At 39.4% G+C, this 10,614-nt stretch overlaps 1 protein-coding gene across 1 annotated transcript in view; it reads left to right on the top strand.

The window, feature by feature from the left end:
• Positions 1–9,992, top strand: part of adgrf7 (adhesion G protein-coupled receptor F7) — a gene marked incomplete at its 5' end in the record, with an annotated part of 19,981 nt that extends 9,989 nt beyond the window's left edge. The window contains 9 exons of the mRNA XM_080513959.1: positions 775–969; positions 1,069–1,200; positions 1,298–1,476; positions 3,138–3,308; positions 5,152–6,582; positions 6,988–7,029; positions 7,667–7,714; positions 7,817–7,877; positions 9,190–9,992. Of these exons, the coding sequence (XP_080370085.1) occupies positions 775–969; positions 1,069–1,200; positions 1,298–1,476; positions 3,138–3,308; positions 5,152–6,582; positions 6,988–7,029; positions 7,667–7,714; positions 7,817–7,877; positions 9,190–9,245 (2,315 nt within the window). The 3' untranslated portion in view covers positions 9,246–9,992. The remainder of the gene's footprint in view (positions 1–774; positions 970–1,068; positions 1,201–1,297; positions 1,477–3,137; positions 3,309–5,151; positions 6,583–6,987; positions 7,030–7,666; positions 7,715–7,816; positions 7,878–9,189) is intronic.
• Positions 9,993–10,614: the final 622 nt, after the last annotated feature.

The following is a 10,614-nucleotide window of genomic DNA, read 5'->3' as shown; positions in this document are numbered from 1 at the left end:
CGTCTATCTTGGAATTGTCTATCTGGGAATCGTCTATCTGGGAATCATCTATCTGGGAAGTGTCTATCTGGGAAGCGTCGATCTTGGAATCGTCTATCTGGGAAGCGTCTATCTGGGAAGCGTCTATCTGGAAAGTGTCTATCTGGGAATCGTCTATCTGGGAATCGTCTATCTTGGAATCGTCTATCTGGGAAGCGTCTATCTGGGAATCGTCTATCTGGGAATCGTCTATCTTGGAATTGTCTATCTTGGAATTGTCTATCTTGGAATCGTCTATCTGGGAATCGTCTATCTGGGAATCATCTATCTTGGAATCGTCTATCTTGGAATCGTCTATCTTGGAATCGTCTATCTGGGAAGCGTCTATCTGGGAATCGTCTATCTTGGAATTGTCTATCTTGGAATCGTCTATCTTGGAATCATCTATCTGGGAAGCGTCTATCTGGGAATCGTCTATCTTGGAATCGTCTATCTGGGAATCGTCTATCTGGGAATCATCTATCTGGGAAGCGTCGATCTTGGAATCGTCTATCTGGGAAGCGTCTATCTGGGAAGCGTCTATCTGGAAAGTGTCTATCTGGGAATCGTCTATCTGGGAATCGTCTATCTTGGAATCGTCTATCTGGGAAGCGTCTATCTGGGAAGCGTCTATCTGGGAATCGTCTATCTGGAAAGTGTCTATCTGGGAATCGTCTCTCGCCGATGGGGCTTCATACATGCTTCAATAACACGTCTGAACAATGTCACTGAGTTTCACACCATCTTTAATTCCAGGTGAATATGAATGTCTGAGAAGAAACGGAAACGGTTCCATTTTTCGTCAGAGGGCCAACGTCAGTGTTCTCGACGAGCCCGTGATCCACGTAAACCCGATCAGACGAACCGTGAGTTGCGATGACGAGACGGTACCAGTGGAGTGTTTCGTCGAAGGCAACCACACCGTTTTCTTCGCGCAACTGGACGATGAAGGTTTTTTTTAATTAGAAACTGATGTTCCAGCAGTTCTCACACTGTTTGTGGTGAGAGATGTGTGATTTTAAATGCGTTGTTGTTGTTTTCTTGGTGCAGAATCGGCTCAAAGAATCACGTCTAACATTGACATCCCTGAAGACTGCGGCGAGAGCGAGCGAACGGTCACCTGCGTACTGATGTCCAACTCACAGTTCCGCAGAACCATAACGTTAACGTTCACCAGAAGCAGTGAGTACCGATCGGCCGCGACGACTTCGGAAGAAACCAGAAGCTAAAAAGAAAAAACCTGCTTCGGAAATAAAAGCTCGACCCGTTTTCCTCCCAGACATCGTCTGTGACGACGAGAGGTTCGGTCAGGCGGTTCTGAATTTCCGGGCGGCGGCAAGATGCGAAAACGGCAGCGTGGGGGAGGTGACAGCGGTTTGCAGGGAGAGTACCGAGTTCGAAGACGTACAAGACAACTGCGTCCTGGCGCGCATCCAGATGCTGCTGGAGTGGTCGGAGGTCAGTGCAGCCACCAGCCAGGCTTCATTACTGGGACTACTGGTGGTTTACACTTTTGGTTTTTTCCCCCATCGTGTGAAAATGAATGAATGATGTGACGGTGTTGAGTCTCTGGAGAATCTAGTCTGTTTGATGTCATAAGTTAGATCATTATTAGGAATCAAATGAGTGATTGATGCTAATGTGTTATATTGTGATAAACAATAGTTGAAGCTCACTGACAATTCTGAATCATTTTATATATACACAGTGGGGAGAACAAGTATTTGATACACTGCTGAGTTTTGAAGTTTTCCCACTTACAAAGCATATAGAGGTCTGTAATTTGTATCAAAGGTACTCTTCAACTGTGAGGGACAGAATCCAAAACAAAAATGCAGAAAATCACAGTGGATGATTTTTAAATAATTAATTTACATTTAGTTGATAGGCGATCAAATACTTATGTCATGCAATACAATGGAAATTTAAAAATCCTCCACTGTGATTTTCTGCATTTTTGTTTTAGATTCTGTCCCTCACAGTTGAATTACAAAGCATGTATTGTAAACATATAATATATATATATATATATATATACATATTCTGCAAGAATTGGTATTGATCCTGTCAGGGTTTGTGAACTCAATTGCACGGCAGACAAGAAGCTCAGTTCAAAAGTGTTTTATTTTCAAAAGCACAGCAGAAGCAAAGTCAGGCAGTCCAAGATCAAAAACCAGAGCAGGCAATGGAGGAGGGAATCCAGGAGGCAAGGTCGGGCAAGCAGGCCGAAGGTCAAAAACACACGAAGGCAACACGAGGGAAAAAGGCGGGTACGAATGGTGTAGAAACGCAGACGAACTGGCAACCGGAGCTGGAAGAGAGGGAACTAAATACACACTAATGACAACGACAGACAGCTGTGATCAGGGAGGAGGAAGCAGGAGGAAGCAGGAGTCCCCCAGGGGGGCGGAGCTAAGGGGAACACAGGAGGGGAGGAGAGAAGGCAGGATCATGACAGATCCGATACCAAGTAAGTACAGCCCCAGTATTGCCGATACCAATCCGATATGTTTGACGTTCGAAGTTAATGCAAAATCCAGATACATTTTTAATGACTTTTAAGTGTTTTTAATGATTTATTCGTTCCTTTGGTTCATTGTTTGTCGAGCCAAATAAGCACTTATCTAAAAGTTTGTCGATAAATTGAAAATACTTTTTTTCTCGTGATAACTGCGACAAAAACGATTTTCCCCCCATACGTTGTAATATCTGGATTTTTTTTTCTTTTTAAATAAACAAACTATCCCTCCTGAACAAATGAAAATAAAATATTATTGCAGGTAGAGTTCATGACGAAACAGCATGCATACATACATGAGCTAAATTTAAATTGAGTATCGATACCAAAGAAGTGGTTAATGCCAAATATCGATAAGATCGATACCTTCTTTGGTATCGATATTATCGATATTTGGATCGATCCGCCCGCCACTAATATATTTACGCTCATGATACAGAATGTGAAAAGCGAAAGCACGTTTATGCCATTTCATATATATCTTTATTTTTTGATCTGTGATTCAATATGACCTCTCTCTCTCTCTCTCTCTCTCTCTCTCTCTCTCTCTCTCTCTCTCTCTCTCTCTCTCTCTCTCTCTCTCTCTCTCTCCTCATTGCAGTTTGTGGATAACATGACGCTGGCAGTGTTCTTGGACGACCTCAGCAACACAACCATTGACCTCGCCGACGACGTGGTTGAATCCCAGGCCACCATCATCGCCATCGTCAGGATCCTGAACAATGTGGCTGAGGTGGCATCAACCACTGTGATAAACCAAACGCTGATGGAGGTGAGCGAACGGAGGTTCCTTAACGCTGCACTGGAACCTTGTGTTCTGGCTGAAGTTCCCCTCGCTTTGGCAGGAATCGCGAGAGAAGTGTACGGTGGCCTGGGAAGTGCAAAACACTGCTAAAATCTGGGGAAAAAACTACTGAACCACTACAAAATAGAGAAAACACTATAAAGATTTTTTTTTTTTAAACATAAAAATTCAGAAAAAACTACAAAATAGAGAAAACAATGTACAATTTAGAAACACTTCAAAATAAAAATAAAAACACGACAAAATTCAAGAAAACACTACAAAATAATAAAAACTACAAAATAGAGAAAACACTATAAAGATTTTTTTTTTTAAACATAAAAATTCAGAAAAAACTACAAAATAGAGAAAACAATGTACAATTTAGAAACACTACAAAATATAAACAAAAACGCGACAAAATTCAGGAAAACACTACAAAATAATAAAAAGTACTAAATAGAGAAAACACTATAAAGATTTTTTTTAAAAACCCATCAAAATTCAGAAAAGACTACAAAATAGAGAAAACAGTGTACGATTTAGAAACCCTTCAAAATAAAAATAAAAACACGACAAAATTCAAGAAAACACTACAAAATAATAAAAACTACAAAATAGAGAAAACACTATAAAGATTTTATTTTTTTTTAAACAAAAATTCAGAAAAAAACTACAAAATAGAGAAAACAATGTACAATTTAGAATCACTACAAAATATAAACAAAAACGCGACAAAATTCAGGAAAACACTACAAAATAATAAAAAGTACTAAATAGAGAAAACACTATAAAGATTTTTTTTAAAAACCCATCAAAATTCAGAAAAGACTACAAAATAGAGAAAACAGTGTATGATTTAGAAACCCTTCAAAATAAATTAAAAACACGACAAAATTCAAGAAAACACTACAAAATAATAAAAACTACAAAATAGAGAAAACACTATAAAGATTTTTTTTTTTTTAACATAAAAATTCAGAAAAAAACTACAAAATAGAGAAAACAATGTACAATTTAGAAACACTACAAAATATAAACAAAAACGCAACAAAATTCAGGAAAACACTACAAAATAATAAAAACAACAAAATAGAGAAAACACTATAAAGATTTTTTTTTTTTTAAACATAAAAATTCAGAAAAAAACTACAAAATAGAGAAAACAATGTACAATTTAGAAACACTACAAAATATAAACAAAAATGCAACAAAATTCAGGAAAACACTACAAAATAATAAAAAGTACTAAATAGAGAAAACACTATAAAGATTTTTTTTAAAAACCCATCAAAATTCAGAAAAGACTACAAAATAGAGAAAACAGTGTACGATTTAGAAACCCTTCAAAATAAAAATAAAAACACGACAAAATTCAAGAAAACACTACAAAATAATAAAAACTACAAAATAGAGAAAACACTATAAAGATTTTTTTTTTTTAAACATAAAAATTCAGAAAAAAACTACAAAATAGAGAAAACAATGTACAATTTAGAAACCCTTCAAAATATAAACAAAAACGCGACAAAATTCAGGAAAACACTACAAAATAATAAAAACGACTAAATAGAGAAAACACTATATAATTTTAAAAATAACAGCAAAATTCAGAAAACACTACAATATAAAAAACAACAACTTTGGGAGCAATTTTCAAAAAAAAGTCGAGTTTTCAGCGGCTCCAATTAGCGTTGTCGTGTAAACAGTTTTGCGAATTTGGCTAGAAAGCGTTGTGAACACGGCCTCGGAGAGTTCCTTCAACCAAGCTTGTGTTTTCTGGATTCATACGTTTCTCGTGTTCATTGTCATTTTCTCTCCGTCATTTCAGGACGTCCTTTTGACCACCAGCGTCCTGACCAGAGACGCCGCCAGGGAATCGTGGGAGGCCTTGTTCGAAGTCACCCTCGACCCCTCGGAAACGACGATTCCCGCAACGAGCTCCTTTGACGACAGGTTGTCAGAATCCTACAGTTTCGTGCGGACGTTCTCTTCGACGAGGACGTTGGAAAACGTCAGCATCAGCTCGCTACTCCTGCTGTCTCTCGAGACGATAACGACGCGCGTCATTAACGAGACCCTGGATTTCGACACGCCCCTTATTCTCTTCGACAAAGAAAGTGTGACGGGCTCCTTCAACATCGACAGTGACGCCGTGGAGATCGACATACCGGACGTTGGCGGATTCGTCACGGCCATCACGTTCATATCGATGGAAAACGTGCTCCCCGCCAGGGACGAGGCGAACTCGTCCTCCAGGTTCATCAACGGCCGGGTGGTGCTCGTGCAGTCCACCAACGCCGTGGACAACGTCTCCTTCGCCTACGACCGCTTGAACGCGTCGCTGGCGAACCCTCAGTGCGTCTTCTGGAACTTCAGCCTGTTCGACGGCCTCGGCGGGTGGGACGACGAAGGCTGCCAGTTCGTGATGAGCGTGAACAACACGTTCACCTGCGCCTGCGACCACCTCACCTCCTTCTCCATACTCATGTCGATCGGCACTCCGGACAGTCTCGCTTTGACGGTCATCACCTACATTGGACTCGGCATTTCCCTGGCGTCCCTCGTCGTGTGTCTCATCATCGAAGCCATCGTCTGGCGAAAGATAAGCAACAACCGCACCTCTTACTTGCGCCACGTCTCCATCGTCAACATCGCCGTGTCTCTGCTCATAGCCAACATCTGGCTGATCGTCGCGTTCAACATCTCGGAACAGAGGAACATGCCCGTGTGCATCGCGGCGACGTTTTTCATCCATTTCTTCTACCTGGCCCTCTTTTTCTGGATGTTCGCCTCGGCTCTGCTGCTGCTCTATCGGACGGTCTCCATCTTCGGAGGCGACCTGTCAAAATCCTCAATGCTGGCTATCGGATTCTGTATCGGCTACGGGGGTCCCATCATCATCGCGGCGATAACGATCGCGACGACCTCCCCCGACAACGAGTACATCCGACGGTCCGGCGGCTGCTGGCTGAACTGGGTGGAGTCTCGGGCGCTGCTGGCGTTCGTGGTCCCGGCGCTGCTCATCGTCCTGATAAACTTCATCATCCTGATTATCGTCATGTACAAAATACTGAGGAGTAGAACGGCGGGGCTGAGCTCAACGCAGCCAAACGACAAGCACGTTGTCGTGGTCATCCTCAGGAGTCTGGCCATCCTCACGCCACTCTTTGGGCTGACGTGGGCTCTGGGAGTTGGGACCATTTTCGATCAACAAAATCTGGGACTTCACATCTCGTTTTCATTCTTCAATTCCCTTCAGGTACGAATTCAATCACTTTACTCATCTTTTATTGTATATTTTCTTTCTTCTTTTGATGTCAGAAAAATGGCAAATGTTTACTTGACCAAGGCCCCGTCCGCTCACCAGCGTTCTAAAAGAATAAACATTTCCGTCCACATGTTGGTATGAACACGGCTCAACACAAAGTTTAAGGGCCTGTAGTACACTTGCCAGGCCTTTAGGGGCGCTGTGAAGTTGGAAGATGAATTTATTGAGAATTAAATTTGGTGCAATAAACTATTTGGGAAATTTGACGATTTCATTTTGACTGTTCAAAATAGGCAATATTTGTTGAAAAACAGTTTTGAACAAGAAAGAAAAAATGTAATTCAAGAATATTTCTGAATAACAAACTTGCATGACACCTGATGTTTCTTCATGCAGGGTTTCTTCGTACTGGTGTTTGGAACATTGGTGGACAAAAAGGTACGTATTTGTCAAATTATTTCAAATAATTCTACTAATAAAAGTGCGACTTAATAATAATTCAAAAGAACAATTGTGGAGGCGTCAATACACTGCAGAGCATTTTCTTCTTTTTTTTTTTTATTTGAAATTAAATTAATCTTGTTTGTATGGGGTCATCTAGTGCTAGCCCAATTAGCACTTAGCTGTCAGTCTGTCTGTGTACTTTAATTCCAGGGTCTCTTTAATCTAAATTAAATTAAATTAAATTAAATTAAATTAAATTAAATTAAATTAAATTAAATTAAATTAAATTAAATTAAATTAAATTAAATTAAATTAAATTAAATTAAATTAAATTAAATTAAATCAAATCAAATCAAATCAAATCAAGTTTGATGCCGCCGTCACCTGGTATGGTCACAAATTAGGGAAACATCCAGACGCAAAATGTTGTGGTTAGATAAATTGTTTGATCCACCAATGCAGGAATACTCAAAACAACATTTGTTGTTTGTATTGTTTGGCGGCTAACAACAGAACAGCTGACATGGAAGTCGTCTAAACGAGTTTTTCGGTTGCGTCTGTTAAAAACGTTGATGTACCTTTTGTAATATTTCCCCGATGCTCAGTAATCATAGCCATGTGCTAATTTCAGGTGCGGTCAGAAATTGCGTCAATATCCACCAGCGGCAGCGGAACAAGGGTAAGAACTGTTTCACAACTCTTGGGGGTTTTTTGGGGGGGCGTTTTTTCTATTGCAAGTCATCAGTTTCTGTTTACAATATTTGTGCCTTCTTGTGTTCAGAGCACCAGCGGTGGAAACTCCAGTGGGCTGGGAATATTTCGGAGGTTGAGACAAAACAGAGGTAGATCAAACACATCCTGCACGATTGAAATTGATTCTTTTAGATTCTTTCTGTTTAGATTTAATCAGTTAAGCGTTATATATTTAGTCAGTTAGCATTATGGTATTTAAGCTGGATTCACGACTGTGTGGTTGGCCAACCCATTATCACAGTAAACAAAAAAAAGCAAACTACAAAATAGTTTTAATAGATGCTCGTAAAAGAAAAACTGATATTTATAATAATATTACATTAAATCCTATTAGCGCTGTGTCATTCACACCAGAATTGAAGTAAAACCAGATTCCGGCTCGGGGGCACCTGCCGAGTACCACCTGAGATTTTCAGGTGGATTGGCTAGCTCGCGGCCTAGCATGCCCGTTAGCATGCTAGCAAACATTGTCCGATTGAGCTGAAATTTGGTAGGTGGCCTAATGGGGGCGCTGCGGTCACGATTCACTAGCTAATTAGCTGGTTTTTATGCTGTTTTTTCAAAATAAAAGTCATTAAAATAAAAAACTTCTAAAATTCTTTGTGATCCGGTCTAGAGGATCGTGGCCACCCCGACGGGCTTGAGCGAGGTCCCGACCAACGCTGCTTGCATCTTTAATTTTAATAGATGCTCATAGAAGAAAAACTGATGTTTATAATAATATTACATTAAATCCTATTAGCGCTGTGTCATTAGTCAACCCGCAACAGTATGAACTTTTAAAAAAAAGAAGTTCCTTGACCGCTCGTTTTCCTGGCAGTATCGTGAAAACGACTGCAGACATGCTGAAAACATTGTAGTATTCATGTTGGGCCACTAGTGGGTGCTGTTGTTTGGTTTTTGGTAATGAAACCACACACACTGAGAAACAATGAGCTCTAAACACTAACAATGAAAGATCACGGATATTTTAAAAGACAGACGACCCGAGTTGGATTGTTATTACGGTGACCGTCAAAATAAAAGTCCCCGGGAGAGCATGGACTGCGAGTCATGACACGACGGCGGCCATCACTGTTTGAAAAACCACGCAAACGGCGTGAAATGTATTGTACGTTGTCTTTGTACTGTTTTCCGTTAAGCTTTAAAGCACACGACGTTCATTTGAGTTTTTATTCATATTTTAAATTTCTTGAAATATAAACAAGTTGAAGCAAAAGATTAATTTATTTTAGATTCTCGCTGACTGAATGTCAGTGTGAATGTGTTATTTCAAGTGCAGTCAATTGATTAAAAAAAATTTATTTATTTTAATTAATTTACTAATTAATTGCACAATTTTCCGCGATTAATTGCGATTAATCGTTTGTCGTCTGACCTGTCGTTTCCTTGTTTTTTCAGACGGCTACCACGTCTCTTCCAGTTCACCCCCTCAAAATACCTCCTCCAACACTTGATGCCTTCTTGGAACAAGTTGCTCCATTGTGGCTACGACAAAAAACTACAACATAACTGGAAGAAGCACAATTAGATTTTATTCTGAAAAAGTTGGGTTGTTTCAGCAAAGTGAAATACATTTATGGACTTTTTGATGTTATTGTGGGTCAGACAGGTTTTATATCAGAGGAAAGAGGTAAAGTTTTAAGTTCATGTGGCGTCATGTTGGAGTCGTTCTCGTCAAACGACAGAAGAGTTGAAGAGGAGAGTCGTTTTTCTGTGACTCACGGAGGGAAGGCGAACTTTACCGTCTTTTGATTTCGTGACACACGTCTCGTTCTGCACAAATCAAGGTCTCATTACATCAATAACCTCGAATGCTGAAGAAATTCTGACGTTATTTTCTGTTACTTTGACTTGATTTCATCGTATATGAAGCCGTTAAAAACACACAACTGGAATATAGTTATTTTTATTCATGGATTCTTCAGATTTGGTCAGTTTTTGTCAACACTGTTGTGTTGCATTCCACTGAATAATATCAAATTCATGTGCAAATGGATGATGTCACTGTTTTAACTCCCAGGCGGCCACAAGAGGCACGAAAACCTGTGTTTCCATATTTTATGCACTTTATCAGGTAGCTTTGAACCCTTTCATTTACCGTTCGATTAGGATATTCTTCTATGTAGCAACACTATTTAATTTATGAACGCATTGTAATACTTGTATGTAAAATATAGAGGATGTTTAAATTATTTTCTTGTAAAGAGGGAAGGATGATCAGGAATAAAGATTTAATAGATTTGTGTCCATGTGTAGAAGTTTTTACAACTTGAATATTTGCTTTCTTTGTCTTTATATGTTTCACACTGAAAACGATGTGTAAAACACTATTATTTATTTATCAGGCTTTCCAGTAAACAATACATTTCCCTTATTACTAATCTATTTATTATTTTTATTTTCTTAATCACTTTATTTTTTCCCCTTAATTTCCTTGTACAGCAATGAATCCCCTTTGAACGCCTTTGAAGCCTTTGCCTTTGAAGTTATCGTAAATTCTTAGTGAGATAACTTATTGTTTATTTGCAGTTGAACACGGTTATTAATTCATTGTAAGAGAAAGTAATGGTCAAATCAAGAAAATGACAGAAGCTTCTCAAGTTTCTCTTCTTCATTTTGGATGTTGTGACACTTACCTGGTCCGTCCAGCAGATGGCGCTGTGTGCAGACCTTGTGACTCGTGGAGGTGTGGAAGAACAAGTGTGTTTGTGTTTCGTGGTCACACTCTGAACTCTTCACACAGAAGAAATAGTAGTTCATGTGGGACGATACTACTTTGCATATTTGGTAAATGGATCACATATATAGTGTTTCGTCACTGCT

Source organism: Blennius ocellaris, assembly GCF_963422515.1.
Source record: "Blennius ocellaris genome assembly, chromosome: 18".
NCBI classification, from domain to species: domain Eukaryota; kingdom Metazoa; phylum Chordata; class Actinopteri; order Blenniiformes; family Blenniidae; genus Blennius; species Blennius ocellaris.
The sequence above is the reverse complement of the archived record's forward strand: the minus strand, read 5'-3'. Positions and strand labels throughout refer to the sequence as shown.